This window comes from Manis javanica, chromosome 11 (assembly GCF_040802235.1).
Source record: "Manis javanica isolate MJ-LG chromosome 11, MJ_LKY, whole genome shotgun sequence".
Classification (NCBI taxonomy): Eukaryota; Metazoa; Chordata; class Mammalia; order Pholidota; family Manidae; genus Manis; species Manis javanica.
Window position 1 is genome coordinate 10,428,439 of NC_133166.1, and position 17,497 is coordinate 10,445,935.

Here is a 17,497-nt window from a genome sequence, read left to right on the forward strand (position 1 = left end):
ATGATGGTTTCACTGGTATGTGTGTATGCACAGGTAGACAGATATCAAAATTTATCAACTGCACACTTTAAGTATGTCAATTATACCTTTCTTAAACTTTACAAAAAAATTAATTTTCTGTTCTTTGGAAGATTTCTTAAGAAAGGATAAAAGCTGTGAAATACCAGTACCTGCCTAAAAAAACCTGAAAAGTTAAAGTTAGGTCCAAAGGATCCGAAGGGTGTACCAATGGTCAGAATGCATCAAATATAAATATATACACATACACACCCATACAAATATATCTCCATCATTTCATAATTCTTTTAAAAAAATTATTGATTACTTTTGGAGGACATTAATCAATCCATTTTTTTTGAACACTGGTAATTAAGAGAATCAAGCATTTATGGTGCCTTTCCTATAATGACTCTACCCCTAGGTAATCAAATAGCACATACACAAATGTCTCTTTACAAATGATAAAATAACAGAATTAGAATATCATCATTTTGAATCCCTATTGAATTAAAAAATGTAAGACTGCATAAAAATGGCTGATAATTTCACAAAAAGAGAACATATATGTGCTTTCTGATTAAAGAACACTATCCTATAATCTGCCAAAATTGTTAAAAAATAAACTCGAAGTCTGATCAAACCTCTAAATCCAACTAACTTAGTAGAAATAGAGGGCAGAGAAAACATTAAACCTTTTCTTTTTATAAAAGATACTTGAGAGATCAACTATTGCAAAGTAAGTATTTAAAATTTTTAAATATATAAACAGAAAAATTCTGAGACCATTGGAAATCTGAACATTGATTAGATACTCAATCCCATATTAAGGAATTACAGTTTTTTGGTGTAATAATAGCACTACAGTTGTATTTTTTTTAAAAAGAGAAATGCCTTGTCTTTTATAGTCACATACTAATATATTTATACCTTACATGTTGTGATTCTGGAATATACTTCCAAATAATATGAGAAGGGAGAATCGGAATCTAAAAGAAATAACACTATCCATGAGTTGGTCATTTTTAAGTGGGGTGTGTGAGCAGAGAGGGGTTCAATATTCTGTTTAATCTGATTTTGCATCTGCTTTGGTTTTAAAACTTTTTAAAATTCAACATACATTGAGTTCACTTTGTAACTATTTTTTTAATGCAGATATTAAAATCCTAAATAAATAAACCTGACATAGGCCAAATTTCCTCTCTCATATTGTTCTTGCCCTTTTTGGTATAGAGGTTATATAAGCTTCAAAAAAATACAAACTGGTTAACTTTGCCTCATTTCCTATTCTCTCCCGTTTATGTAAGATACAAACAATTTGTTTCCCAAAGGCTTAGCTGAACTTTGTAAACCACCTGGCCTGATAGTTACATGTGGAAGGGAGAGTTTCTAAACATGACAGTGTTTTACCTTATGAATTTGTAATTACACTGCACTGTAGGTTGTATACTGATTATCTGCCATTTGCTGCAACTTGCTTTGTGATTTGGTACGTGGTCAAATTTCATAGATGTTCTGTGTGTTTAAAAAATGTGTAAGCTCTGATTATTAACTGCAGGATTCTGTAAGTATCCATAAGCTCAAGCTTATTAACTCTTATTCAAATCTTCCATCTTTACTAATAATTTACTTGATATATTAATTATCAAGTGGTGTATTAAAACATTAATTGTAAGGTTGTCCATTTATCATTCTAACGTCAGTATTTTTTCTTTGCATTTTTTGAAGTTGTTTTACATCCACACAAATTCATGACATTTACCTTTTCCTAGAAATATTTGTCTTCCTAATTTCATTCCTAGTGAATGAATCTTGTAATTCTTAACAATGTTTGCTTTCGTCTAATTTTTCTTAAATGTACACATGACAGCTTTTTTTGTTTCTTGCGTTACAATGCTTTAGACCCATTATTCATAAAGCAGCAATATAATTATTTATTTGCCTTTAAAAAGAAATCCCATCCTAGAGTCTGCATGTTTTTTTTTCCTCTGGTAAATTTAATTTGTTTACATTTATTTTGGTAACCAATATAGATTAAATCATTTCCACCATCTTTGTTTATTTTTAATATACGCTTTTTCTTTGACTTCCCCCTTCTTTTTTTATTTTCCTTGTATTTTTAACATAATTACTTGAAAGTAGAATCAATGTTATTACTCTTTCTAAACAATAGGACCTCAGAAAGCTTTAACTCAGATCACTACTACTTCTGTCTTATGCATTGTTTTCTAGTACAGTATTTAATTCTTATGCATTTAAGTTACTTATTGTGTTATTTTACAGAATCAGGTTAACCAGATTTGTCTATATGCTTACCAATTGTTAACTTTGTGGCTTGCTTCGTCTTCTACATTCTGGGTTCAACTTCCTACTATAAAATACAACAACTACCTTTAGCAGTTCTTTCAGTACTGGTCTATGGGTAGGAAACTCTCCATGTCCATCTGAAAGTATATTTATTTCTCCTTTACTTTAGAATGACAGTTTTGACAGTTTTATTTTTCCTTGGCACTTTGAATATATTAATCTGTTGGTTTTGGCCTCTACTCATGGTCATGATAAATCTGCTAAACTAATTGCTGTTCAGTTATAAATAACTAGTCTTCTCTCTCTGGTTCCTTTATTATTTCATATTTACTGCCCAAGAATTACACTGGAATATATTGGATTATCTACTTATATTTGTTCTACTTATACACTATTTATTTTTAGACACAGCCACAGAAAAAAGTGATTTGAAAATGACTATTTTCTTAATTCTCCCAAAGACTGTTCAGAACTAATTCCATGCTATGAGAGACATTAATTCATTAAACACAGTGGATGCTTGAGGGCAGTTGTTCTCAAACTTCTGCGTGCAACATGAATACCTACAGACCTGGACTGCTCTCAGTCTCTGACTCAGCAGGTCTGAGTCCCTACCATGAACCTGCATTTCTAACCATACACTTTAGCTCTCAGGCGATGGCGATGCTGCTGCTGGGTCCAGGGAATGATTTAAGGGTCACTGTCTTAGGGATTAGGGATAATTATCTCATGGAACCATAATGAGAAGTACTCTAGAGATTTTTCCTAGTTCTTAAATCTAGAATTAGTGCAGGGGACCCGTGAACAACTTGGATTTTAACTGCACAAGTTCAATATGCAGATTTTCTTAAGTAAATAAAAAACTTTTTTCTGTTAAGTTTTTTTGGGATATGCAACAATTTGAAAAAACATTTTCTTTTCTCTGGGGTACATACTTCACTAAAAGAATACAGTATCTAATACATATAACATATAAAATATGTTTTGACTGACTGTGTATATCATTGGTACAGGTTCCAGTCAACAGCAGACTGTTAAACTTCTAGAGAGTCAAAAGTTACACGCAGATTTTCAAATGTGCAAGGGTTGGCGCCCCAACCCTCACATTATTCAAGGGTCAACTTCATTTATCATCAATTCTGAACAATGGCTATCTTTAAATATCGTTCTCTCTCACTTGTTCTCATAGAATTCCAAGTACATAAGATAATAGCCCTTCGCAGTATATCATCTGGCCAGAACTGCTCTGCTTCATTCTTCACACAGCCCTCAGGCAACAAAATCTGACCCCATTACGGCCCTACCCAAAACTGTTCACATGCTCCTCTATACCTATAGGAACAATCTTCTACGGGATACAAGGATGCGCTTCAGGATAAATGCAAATTTTTTAGCATTTACATTACGTTATACATACTTTTTGTAATATTACCAAGAAGTATGTGATCTAAGCATGTTAAAAATTGCGGACCTATCTTACCACACTGATGAACAGTGAGTTCAATGGGGTGTGGGGGGACTTAATAATATGGGTGAATGTAGTAACCACAATGTTTTTCATGCGAAACCTTCAACAGTGAGTTCAATGAGGTGTGGGGGGACTTAATAATATGGGTGAATGTAGTAACCACAATATTTTTCATGTGAAACCTTCAAACGAGTGTATGTTAATGATACCTTAATAAAAAAAAGTGGTAAAAAAATTGCTGACTTACTAAATTCAAATGAGTCAGGGTAATTAATACACAAAGCTTTTCATGATCCTCGCCTGCCTGTCCTACTGGGATACACCCTGCCTTGTGTCATCCTGAACACACCATGCTTTCAAACTTTAGTCATTATATACATATTACCTCCACCTAAAAAAGAACGCCCAACAGACCTCTCATAGGCCTGACAAACTGCTACTTAATCTTCCCAAGAGAACCAACATCGCCACCTCCAGGAAACCTTCTCGGAGCCATTTAAGAGTTAATCTCTCCCTTTTCTATTCTCCCTCAGCATTTTGCACAAATAAACCAGTATTACATTTCACCCTTCTAATTACTACTGGTCTACAGAACTATCTTCCTTCATAAGAATGAGTTATCTCAGGCAAGAACTTATCATTATCTTTAAATCCCCCAAGTAGATACCCAAATGTTTGTCAAACATGTTGCCTAAATACAATTTTTCTTTGGACTCCATAGACAATTTCTAGGAGAATGTATATTTATACACTAAGAATTTTCATGTCTGTGTTCATCTAGATTTTCAAGGGAACCTGAGATTCAATTGTAGTAAATGGTACCTAATTTTATGTACCTAGGATGAGACCTAATTTTACTACATTCAAATGTAGTAAAATGTAGTAAATGGTCAATTGTTCTCACATTTCTTCAGAAAATATCCCTAGCATCAAAGCAAGACCCTGTAAGGTCTAACATCTGTAATGTCAATACAACCAATAGAAAAACACTGGGGGGTAGTCAAATCTAAGAGTTCAAAAATCCTCATTAAAAAAAAAAGGACTCATTTTATTTCTATGGAAGTCTACTTGGTTTATCTTTATTTAAAATATAGATATTCACATTACAAATTATTCGAAGATTCCTTGTCATTATTTATTAAAATACCCATTAATTAAGAAAAATCCCTTTACTAAGGTATATACGAAGAGAACACACTGAGTGCTTCTCTCTAGTTGCAAAGGGTGCGAGTGTGAACAGCCAAGGAGGTCTTTCACTTACTATTTTTCTAACATGCAGGTATCAGCCGATTAAAAAATATATATATTATAATCTAGCAACCAGAAAACAAAATGAAAAGTTTTAAAAAGCCATATTCTATATTATGCTATTTAAGGGAAGTTTGATTATGAAAGAATTTTTAATGTATGATTCTTACCAGATTTAAGACCTGAAATTTTGAAGATGGCACTCGGTTTTCCATTCGTGACAAATCCTAGGAGTTGCCATACAGGTATTCCATTTGAATCAGGATAGGAAAAGTAGACAGACCCTCCCATTCCCTCAGGAAATGGGATTGTTCCCAGCATAAAAACCACAACATGATTGATATTTTCATAATCAGGTAAGTCAAAAACAAATTTATCCTCTGCAACTTGCTGTGCAGCTGTTTGCACCTAGAAAATAAGAAACTCGTCTTATTTCAATAGTTTGATGAGTTTCTATAACCTTTATAGTACTGCTGTAAACTCTATTCAGTATAGTTAATTATAGTCATTACACCAAGTATAACATTTGGTTATCTGATACTCTATGGAATTTCCAAACAAACCAGTGTTAAAGAGAATCCAAAAATATATATTTAGCTTTAAAAGAATCATTTAACGAATGTAACCTTTTAAAAATATAACTACATTATTTCAGAAATGCCCTGAAAGGATTTTACTTACATAAATAAATCACCACGGCTTCAAAATGCTGTAAAAATGAAAGGTTGTTCAAAACACCATTAAGCCTTATCCTCTAGAGTGAAGATAAAGAATCTCAGGTAATTAAAATGAGTAATCAATCCAGAAGGAATTAGTCAGTCTTCATTATCTGCAGATTTCATATTTGCTAATCTGCCTCCTCACTAAAATTTATTTACTTTCCCTCTTCTGAAGTTTTCAGATCCAATTAAAATTACTTTCATGTAATTCATAAACATGTTCATGTGCAAAGCAGCACAAATTTTGAGTTGCCTGATGCATACATTCCCAGCTATGGTGTGCTTTCTTGTTTCAGCTCTCATACTGTAAATAAATGTACTTTTCACTCTCTTCAGTGCTACATTTGTCTGCATTTTGTTTTTGTTCATGATTTTGCTGTTTAAAATCACCAAGTTGGAATGTTGGCTAGTGTTCTAAGCCCACTAGGAACTGTTATGAGCCTTACTAAGAAAACATGGTATATAAGTTTCATTCATCAATTAATTATAGTGCTCTTAGCTCTGAGTTAACAAATTAACAATATATATGAAATAAGATGATTTAAACAGAAACAAACATACAAGGTTACCTAATGATAGGGTAATAAAAAATGTGATCAGAGACTTTCAGGAATCTAACCCTGTATTTCCCCTATGGGCAATGATTCAGTATTTACCAATTAGTGTTCATACTGACTTTAGAGAATATAACTACTGCAAATAATAAGAACTGACTGTACATAATATGCAAAAATTCTACCTTGAATGTGCTAAGTAGGAACTTGTAAATTTCCTCTTAACTCATATCATAATCTATCTGTTCTAGAATTGAACATCAGTTTATAGGATGAGACCATATTTTGAAGTTTGAGAAATCTACTTTCACAGAGAAAATTCCCTTTCACATTTTTAGAAAACTGATATTGGTATATCACATCCATTAGTAAAAAGAGTATTAATTCTGGAGCACTTAGGTCCATAGTGTAAGTTTTCTGGTTTTATTTTTAACTGCTATTGCCACTGTATTCACCATAACATCAGATCTCAATTACAGCCAGTATTTTTGAAGACTCTAATTGGTTAATTCTTACTACCTAGAATAGAACTTTTCTTTTCCTAATATTTGCTAATAATTACTAAAATGCTTATTTTTCTCCTTTATCTTATCTACCACTACAAGGTAATTTAAAAAATTTATATGGCTATGTAACTATATTTGTGTATTATTGATAAAGTAATATTCCCAAGAGACTAAGGATGAGTGTTCTTAAAGTTAAGTTCTGATCCCCTCTTCTGAAGTTTTCAGACCCAATTAAAAACCCTCCTGTTTAAAAACAGAGAATAAAACAAAGAAAGAACATAAATATAAACCAAACTGCCTCATAGTATTACATTTAATTTCACCAGTTTTGGGCATGCACATAATCTTAAGAGGCATATAACATTATGGAATTTGCAAGTCTTGAAATAGCCACCAGGTAAAATAAATACTTTTTTAAACGCCAACTCTGTGCCAGGCATTAGACTTGACCTTAGGAAAAATGGTACCATTTTAATTTAAAAAAATTTTTTCAAGGAATGAAAACTGAGTTCATAACTTTAGATAAGTAGATTTTTCTAGTAAAAGAATAATTTAATTTTGAGATGTCACTAGGTCTATTTGCCCTTCATTTTGATTAACAAGTCCTAATTCAAAGAGTCTAACACCCCAAAAAAATCTTGCCTTGAAGGAACCTCTACTGTATATACAGTGGTTGTTAAACAGACACAGGTATTGCTCTAACCATATTTCCTTCCAAATTAGTTGACAACACGAGAGATACATGGATTCCATATGGCCTTTTTATTCTTTAATACACACACATTAATGACACTCAGTTCATTGGAGTTTCACACTCATCCCAAGCTGGTCCTTTCATCTTTCCTATCAAAAGCAAGGTCAATCCAAAATTACCCCACCAGTATTATCAATTACCACCGTCACCAAAAGGAGCCTCCCAATCATTCAAGACACAGACAATAAACTTTCTGAAGCTAGTTGTCTCTAATTTATCTTTTTGGTTCCTTGTAACTGTGTACAGTACACATTATCAAAAGTTAATGAAAAACTTAAAAACGCTTCAGCGAAGGGGTTGCAACATTTAACAAGGCAGGGAGAATAAAAGAAAAAGAACTAGGTGAAAGGAGTCAGGTCTGAAACGGATTTCTGGGTGGTTTCTAAAGGGACAACCAAGCTTCGCTCTCCAGATTATTCCGTAATAATTTCAGGTGCTGATCTCATTTAATTCTAATAATCTAGCAAAGTAGGTCATCTCTTTCGACCAACAAGGATTTTCGCTACTCACATCCTTCTAGGGTCATCTAAACTATGGGTCATTTGAATTTCAGTCGTTTCTCTATCAACCAACTTCCAATTACGGTAAGTACGTTTTCAGTAGGGTCCATTCCAAAAGGACCCAGTAGATAGACATCACCCACCTTAATCTTTAAGAAACGGTGTTACAGACTAAATTCAAACGCCTGGTTGCCTCTCACTCAATGAGTTTAGGTGAGTATTTATACTGCAGATTGAACCTAAACTCAACTGCAAAATAGGAATAATGACCATCTCACGAGTCAGGAGGCTTAAGCTGTCAAATAAGCGCTATACAGAAAGCTGAAAGGATGAGATATGGAGAAAAACCGTGCATTGCCTGGTATACAAAGCCCACTGGATAAATGGCAGTTAAAGTCGTGACTACTATTCAAATGACTCTGAGCAGAGCTGGGGGCAAAGGAGAAAGAACACGCCGGCGTCCCACTCTCCATCCTCACACTCCCTGCCAGAAAGTAGACCTAAGGGGTTTCCCCGCATCCCCGGCAAGGTGCGCCCTCCCCTTCCCGGGGCTTCGCCCTGGGTGTCCTGCCCCGTTCCTGGTACCACCCTGTCCCATCCTCACCAGCCTCCCCGCCACCAGGCAGCCAAACATGGCGGCGGCGGCTCCGCTCAGCCGGCAGGGACTCGCAGCCGGCAACTAGAAATCCTGGGACTACTGCCTTAGCCGAGCCCAAGAACCTTCCAGAACGTGCAGGAGAGAGCCTCCCCCTCCACTACAAAGCAACTTGGCCAGCGGCAGGAACGCCTTCTAACCCCGTGACCTCTGACCCCCCTTCCTAACTAGCCCGTTTCTGAAGGACAAGTACTTCCGGGGCCGCCGCAACCACAGGCATTTGCCTACCCTCGCCCTGAGAAAGCCGGGCAAGAGGCAGGGCCGGACTGCAAGTCCCAGAAGGCCCTGCGCTGGTTTCCAGGAAGCAAGCCAGGGGACCGGCCTATCGGGAGTCAGAGTACGCATCCGAGACTTTGAATCCTGCCCGGGGATAGATGTTAATCTCGTTTGTGTAGCGTTTTAGAGATTGCAGTGCGCTTTTACAATGATCATTTCACTACATCCTTACAAAATCTCTAATGAGGTAAGTATTACTATCTCCATCTTGTAGGTGAAGAAATTGCCCAGAGCGACCAGCCCCAAATCTTTACACTGCACTAAGTGTAGGAGGTGGAATCCTAAAACCTGATCCAGATCAGGGGTTCTTTCTGCTACACTCTGGCTCAGAAGTACTTTTTTTTTTTTTTTTTTTGAGAGGGCATCTCTCATATTTATTGATCAAATGGTTGTTAACAACAATAAAATTCTGTATAGGGGACTCAATGCACAATCATTAATCAACCCCAGGCCTAATTCTCAACAGTCTCCAATCTTCTGAAGCATAACGAACAAGTTCTTACATGGTGAACAAGTTCTTACATAGTGAATAAGTTCTTACATGGTGAACAGTGCAAGGGCAGTCATATCACAGAAACTTTCGGTTTTGATCACGCATGATGAACTATAAACAATCAAGTCAGATATGATTATTCATTTGATTTTTATACTTGATTTATATGTGAATCCCACATTTCTCCCTAATTATTATTATTATTTTTAATAAAATGCTGAAGTGGTAGGTAGATGCAAGATAAAGGTAGAAAACATAATTTAGTGCTGTAAGAGGGCAAATGTAGATGATCAGGTCTGTGCCTATAGACTAAGTATTAATCCAAGCTAGACAAGGGCAACAAAACATCCACGGATGCAGAAGATTTCTCTCAAAACAGGGGGGGTGAGGTTCTAAGCCTCACCTCTATTGATCCCCAATTTCTCACCTGATGGCCCCACCGCAACTGTGCCTGTCTTAGGTTGTTCCTCCCTTGAGGAATCTTACCCGTCTCTGGCTAACCAGCCATCTTCCGGGACCATACAGGGAAATGTAAAGTTGGTAAGTGAGAGAGAAGCAATATTCTTTGAAAAGGTTAGCTTTTTACTTCTTTGCGGATTTATGCCCTGTGGCTTCTATGCCCAGCATTTGTCTTGAGGTATCTTTACCACTTGGAAGAATTATGATACTTGGTAATTTTTTATATGAGGCATGAATTCTACTAAAAGGTTGTAATTAGGAAGAAGAAAAGCTACAGAAGTAGCAGACGGAAGAAAACATGGGAAGATTGATTATTTCGTTGACATAACTTCTTGTAGAGTAACATAAGCATGTATAGGTTTAAACAAACTACTAATTAAATTGTGTACACACATTAACAGAATAGGAATACAGATACATAACAAAAGCAAACTACAATTACCAGCCATATCCAGTGAAGCCAAGAAAACCAGTTAGGTACCCTAGGCATTTGTGAAACCTTATCAATAATGTGATGGATATTGTCTAACTGAATTTGAATAGTTTGAGAAAAATCAGACAAATTAAAACAACACATTCCTGGGAACTCTTCACATCCCATATGTTCTTTTAACAGTAGATAGTCTATAGTCGCACGACTTTGGAGCACTGCAACTTGCACTTCTCCTAATTCTTGGTTGAGTTCTGACAATATAGATCCAGTCAAATTTGTTGTTTTACTGTATGCACAGGCCAGCTTAGATATCTCCTTCATTCCAATGGCAAGTCCAGGAACTGGTGGGATGAATGCAGCTACAACTGCAACAGCGCCAGGATCTTTGTTGAAGTTTTTTGATGATCATCTTCTGGAATGACTCTTCCAGAGGATGTTCATGTTGGAAGTTCTTCTTCATATCGTATCTTACTTCGTTTTCTGGGTATCCAAATTAGGCTTTGATCCTCTGTATAAACACAAACAAACCCTTTGCCCACACTTTGATATGACCTTTATACCACTGTGAAGAACCTATTGGAGACCACCGCACAGGAACTAGAAGTACTCATTTTTAACTACTGTTTTGTACTTATTATTGACAACTTGACTGTAGTCCTTAACAGTTTCACTTAGCTTCATTTGCTGTGAAACTATAAGCAAGTTATCTTTGTGCTTTAATGTCCCTATTTGTAAAATAATAATCATGCCTATTCCTATGGTGCTGAGATGGTTAAGTAAATTACATAATAAAACATTTAGAGCCTAGCAATGCTTAGTGGGGTCATTATTATAAAATGCTTTTTTTTTCTATATGCATTTGAAGAAAAGATATATAGGAAATAAAAAACAATGGCCAAAAGAACTGGCATCCGTACTAATTACCACCAATATTCATTCTCCCCTTCACAACTTCAATTCCCTTCCTCTTAGGTAGGATATCTCCTCCCCTAGGGTCTCTGCCCAACTTGAAATACCTGAGCTTAGTCTAGCAGCCATCAGCAGGTTTGTCCTTCCAACCCCAATTCATGTGTGGAAATCTTTGGAGCAATCTGCTGGCCTCCACTCTAGCTCCATAAACTCAGAGCACCTACTTACCACACACATAGCCAAGCCACAGATGAGCCAAGATGAGACAGAGGAGGATCTTTGTACCAATGTCTCCTTTCTACCTAAGAAGTCCTAGGGCCTTCAGAATTAAAAGACCATTCATGATGAGACCACTTTATGAATTGTCTGGGTTCAGAGCCCATCTCTGTCATTTATTAGCTATATAATCTTTGGCTAGTTAACCTAACACTCCCATGTGTCCTTTTCCCCATCTGTAAAATGGGCTAATAATAGGATCTACATCATAAGGTTATTATGAAGGTTCTTACATGTAAAGTACTAAATAGTAACCAGAATGTAGTTTAATAAAATGTTAGCAGTTAGATTACCTTTATTCAATGACTAATTTTCTGTCTTTTTACCCCGTGAAATAACAAGACATATATTGGTTTGCCTTTGACCCCAGTGACTGACACAGGGCTCCTGAAATCTTTATAAATTCCTAAGTGATAGGAGCATCTTTTGTTCTAATAAGGTGACTCTGGGAGGGCTCCTGGATGGGTGCTGGTCATCAGAAAAACTAAGCCATGATTAGAAGCTTAGAATTTTCAGCACCAGCCCCTCCCCGTGCCAAACCTCTATCACATTGTCCAGAGAGGACAGGGGCTGGAAATGGAAAGCCTTCGTTAAAGCCCAACAGTGTGGAGTGTGATGCACCTCAACTGCATGAGAGCAGAAACTCCATGCTTGGGCCAGGCTTCACCCTCTGCATCTCTTCATCTAGCTGTCTGTCTACATCCTTTAATAAACTGGTAAACATAAGCATTACCCTGAGTTCTAAGAGCTGTTCTAGCAAATAATTGAATCCAAGGCGAAAAGGGTCATGGAACCTCCAATCTGTAGCTAAATCAGAAGTTTTGGGTAACCTGAGAACCTACTACTTGCAATGGGCATCTGAAGTGGGAGGCAGTCTTGGGAGACTGAAACCTTAACCTGTGGGATCTGATGCTATCTTTAGGTTGTTTCAGGATTGAGTTACATTGTTAGGACACCCAGCTGGTGTCACAGAATTGATTGGTGTGGGGAAAAAACCCATATATCTCATGTCAGAAGTCTTATGAATGTGGTAGTAGTGTGACAGTAAAGGAAAAATATGGGATGAAGACCAGGTTTCTTCCAATAATTATATACCCTAACCATACATTGGCCTCTCTAAGCAACCCATACCTTGGAACCTTTCTGTGCATATGCAACTTGTTCTATGTGCCTGTAATACTCACCTGGTAATTTCTTACACATCCAATTGGCTCCAATATTTTCTTCAGGAATCTTTCTATGACCTACCCGATAGTCATTCCTCTCTTAAACAGCACTCTTAGTGGATTGAGAGCTGGCTAGCTTATAAACTTTTTAAGAATAAACCACATTGCTGTCTATTAATTGTCCCAATCTTTGTTTTGTGGGACTTGAGGTTTTTCTCCATTTTGCTGGGAAACTCTACTTCTAGGTTGGACAAAGAATTAGAGGTGTAAGTTTAGTATCCTTTATTCAGACTATGAAAGATAACCTTCTATTCACCAAACTATATGTCTATATACAACAGTTCTTTGTAACTAATGATGGCAGAACTAGATACAATGTAAGGAAGTAAGAAAGGCTTGAGGTAAAAATGGGGGAAAGTTTCAAAGGAAAAAAATTCTTTCAAATAATCAGAGCTCTCTGAAATAAGAATAAACAGATATGGGACAGTGAATTCTCCCATTCAAATACTGCTATTTTAACCAATGCTGAAATTCACTTACATCTTTAAGGAAATTCGTGGAACATTTGGGGAGACTGGCCTAGAAACTAAAAGGTACCTACCAGCTCTCAACCTTATGCTTCTATGGAGAAAGAACAAACCACACTTCAGTTTTGGCCAGGGAATCAGAAATTCTGAATTCTGGGTTTAGCTCTTCCATTAACTAGCCTAGGGATGAGTTAATTTATTTCACCCTTTTAGGCATTTGGTTTCCACACTTCTTGAATGAGAGCACTGAATTCTGATTTCAAGAGAGTAAAAATATTTTTTTTTCTAAGGAAATTTTCCTTTCCAAAACAAGGAGCACAAGAAATAGGAGTATAAACTCCATCTTCTTTGAACTAGGCATTATCTGTAATTCCAAGTCATAAAAATATCAATTTTAAGTGGTTAGAAAAAAGACAAATGACTTAGCAGAAAAAGAAGGTCAAACTCAGGTACCTATAAGGAAGGATAATTCCAGAGAAACTCAGGAATAGAAGATACCAGGAACCACAGAAGGCCGGGGCAAGTCAGTAGACTGGAAACAGGTAGGTTGCTTAAAAATTAATGTAAGGTTTTACATCTGTCCCTCATCCATACCTCACCCACTGTCATGAAGTCTCTGGAAAAATTGAATCAGCAAGGCCCCAGACACTAGGAAACCAGATACTGAAAAAAAAACACGATTTTGCATCAAAATAAAAAATCAAATAATGGCCAACACTACATGTTTCTCACAATGATTTTATGACAACCAACAATTTAATTTTAGAATTAAACACAAATACACATTCCCTCACTCACTGCACAAAATGTAACTGAAAATAACCCAACTTTTAAAATCTCACATCAGCCCGGGATAACTGAAGCACGGAATGTGAAATGAGTCTCTCAGTTATATTAATTCTTGTTCTGCATCAGAAAATAACCACAAAATACCAAGAATTTTTTTAGAAATCCACCAGCTCAATCCAAAATGATAGTCATTTTCTATAACAAATCACAACAGGGGAAACTCACAGGTGATAAAGTAGGGGAAGTTACAAACTTGAGAGCTATGTTCTATTGGTTAGAGACCATGTAGTATTTTTTACTTGTGCTTTTATTTTGGACAATGTGGATCCTACCCCTAACACCCATAGTAAAAGCCATCTAGACTCATTTTCCCTAGACCAGTGTGTTTCAAATTGTAGGTTGAGATGATTATTGGGTTGTGAAATCGCTCTGGTGAGTGACAACCAAGTTTCAAAAATACGAAATAGGAAATTTCAGAATACATCATACATAAGTATTGTTTCATGGAACTTTTTGCCTCAATTGTATATATGTGTGTGTGTGTGAGGTATATTTTAAAGTCTCTTTCTTACTGTGGGGTACAGTTTTTAAGTGTAAAAAGTACTGTCCTAGATGCCATCTCATCCAGGCCTAAGATGCAGTTGAGCAGAATGACTATCCCCTTTGCCTCAAATGAGCATTTTAGTTCTTTAAGCACTCCTGGACAAACTGACCATCATTTCTTTAGACCTCTGCCCTTCTGTGGCACTTGCTTCAAAAAAAACCAAAACTTTAAAATCACTCAATTTCTATATTCCGCCCTTCTCCAATATTCTAGTCAGATACACCTAGTCCCATCAGTCCTCTTAGCCCATTATTTTCCCATTCTAAATGCCCCAATACTTCATCATACTTATACCTCTGCAACAGCAATCATCTCTACCTTGTAGATTTCTCCAGACTCAGGTCCTCTCCCCAGAGCACAACATGGCTACCAGTTTCTTCCCTATCCCCTATGCTGAGACTCTCAATTATTTTTGGGGGTGGCAGGGGCAAGTGTAGGGAGAAGGGGAGAAGGTGGAGAAGAGAGATGAGTGACCTGGAAGAAACATAATCCAGGAAGAAAACGGGTTCCATGGTGTGGAATGAAATGGAGAATTTGTGGCTCATTTCAGGACTGGAATACGGGTGGTGAGTGACTGGAAAAGGGAGTTTAAATCAAGCATCCACCCTGGATAAACCCAGTGTAGAGATGTCAATCCTTAGTCCCCATTGTTCAAGAAACAAAACCACCCAAGGACTTCCACATCGTATTATCCTTCAGGTTGTGGTGCAGGTGGCCTTTGAACAAAACCGCTGTCCTGTACACCTTGCCTCACCCTATATAGGCTATTATAAGAATATGCCATCAGCTAGTCCTTCGCCCAGCTTGACAAAAACCGTGGAGGCTTTTTCTCAGGATATGATACAGATTGGGGTGAAGGTTTGGGCTTGGTAGTCACCAGAGACGACGGGCACATTAGTGGCTGTGACTGAAATTGAAGTGGGGGGAGCCACGCTGGTAAGGAAGATGCCAGAACCACCATCCCTCTCCTTGTCCACAGGGCAGGTAGATATGATAGCAAGTGTTTCTTCAAATATCCTTCCATTCCTTTTTTTTCCTAGATACCCAATTAAATGTATCATTAGACCTCTTCATTTTATCCTTTACAGTTAACACCTCAGATTGTCCACTTTTTCCTCTATGCCACAGTCTAATTTCTTAGCATTTCTTCCAGTTCACTAATCTCTCCTCAGTTGTATCTTATATCCACTGAGTTTATTTCAATATTTTTCATTTCTGAAAGTTCTAGGTCTCAAATTCTCCTGGTCAGTTTTGGTAGTCTCTCAGGGATTGCTCATTTTTGTGATTGCACCATGTGTTTCATTCAACAATTGACCACCTACGATGTGCAAGGCACTGTTGTAGGTGCTGGGGTACATCAGTGAAGTAGAACACAAAGCAGAACACCCCACTCTCACAAAACCTACATTCCAGTGAGAGAAACACAACCAACCGAGTCATTACGCATTCAGTTACTGAAATGGAGACTGAAAGCAAGGAAAGGGTAGTATACAGGGGATGGAGACTTGCAGTATTAAATGTGGCTCTTGAATATTTTCTGGTAATTTTGGTGTCTGGAGTCTTTGGTGGCTCAAGTATATTATGAATTGTCTCAATTGTCAGTCACAGCACTTGTTTCATTATCTAGTGATCTTTGAGAGCTATTTGGTTGGCCTAAATTTTCAACAATTTCAGGGTTATTTTCTTTCAATAGTATTCACACCAAGGATAAGCAAATTGTGGCTTGTGGGCTGAATATGGCCCACTGCCTACTTTAATGGAAGTTTTATTGCCTAGTTTTATTGAAAAACAGCCAGGCCCATTTGTTTACATATTCTCTATGATTGCTTTCACACTACAGTTGCAGTGTTGAGTGCATGTAAGAGACTGCATGGCCCATAAAGCCTAAAATTTTTACTACCTAGCTATTTACAGAAAAAGTTTGCTGACCTCTGATCTACAAATACACACAGGATCTAATAACAAAAGTCAAAATGGGCACTAACATATACTGTGGGAGCATGTGAATTTGGTACCTTAAACAGAAATAATACCATTTCATTAACTGTTCTAACAAATGAGCCTAAGGAAATAGCCAGAAAGGTACACAAAGTCTTGTGTATTGGGCTGTTTATAAAATATTACAATAGCAAAAAAGTGGGAGCAATCAACATATTCAAAAAGGTGTTAAGTATTCATGGAAATGGGAAGACTTATAAAAAGGTTCATGAATCTAAAAATCTGACAAAACTCCGTCTTTTGTATTTTATCCTGGCTCCCCTCATTTCACTCCCTACCTTATCTTTATGATCACTCAGGTTTTCTTCATTCCCTCTGCTTCAGGTTAACCTCTCCACATGTTGTCATCATCTTCTTTTGGGATTTTTTGGTCTTTTGTATCTCAATTTCATTCTTGCTACTGTTTCTTGTTCGTAAATATGCATAAAACACCCTATTTTCAGGATAAATGAACCAACTACTCTCAACCCTAAGACACCCTCAATCTACTTACTTTTCTTAACTAATACCCTTCAAGAAAAGGACATATTCCCCATTTCTCCCATTTTTTACCACATTGCATTTAGGCTTCTATGTTTTCTCTTCTCTTGCTTTAATATTTCCACTGAGATTTTAATGGCCTAGTTGAAAACTGAATAGCAGTATTTTTCAAACTATAAAAATAAGTTATTAAAACATTATTTTATGTTCCAACCCTACAGAATTATAAATGTGATTACTTATAAAATTATACAGAAAAAAATCATTAATATGAAACCATGGGAAATAGTTTCCAATAAATAACTTAAGATTTAGTGTATATCAAGTACTATTCCAATTGCTTTACATGCATTAAGTCATTTGATACTTATAATAACCC

The 17,497-nt window shown here is 36.6% G+C and overlaps 1 protein-coding gene across 1 annotated transcript in view; it reads right to left on the reverse strand.

The window, feature by feature from the left end:
* HIKESHI (heat shock protein nuclear import factor hikeshi) overlaps nt 1-8,846 on the reverse strand; it is a 31,130-nt gene extending 22,284 nt beyond the window's left edge. Inside the window, exons 1-2 of the mRNA XM_017652879.3 lie at nt 8,658-8,846; nt 5,191-5,428 (exon numbers count right to left, since the gene is read on the reverse strand). Of these exons, the coding sequence (XP_017508368.1) occupies nt 5,191-5,428; nt 8,658-8,687 (268 nt within the window). The 5' untranslated portion in view covers nt 8,688-8,846. The remainder of the gene's footprint in view (nt 1-5,190; nt 5,429-8,657) is intronic.
* Nucleotides 8,847-17,497: the final 8,651 nt, after the last annotated feature.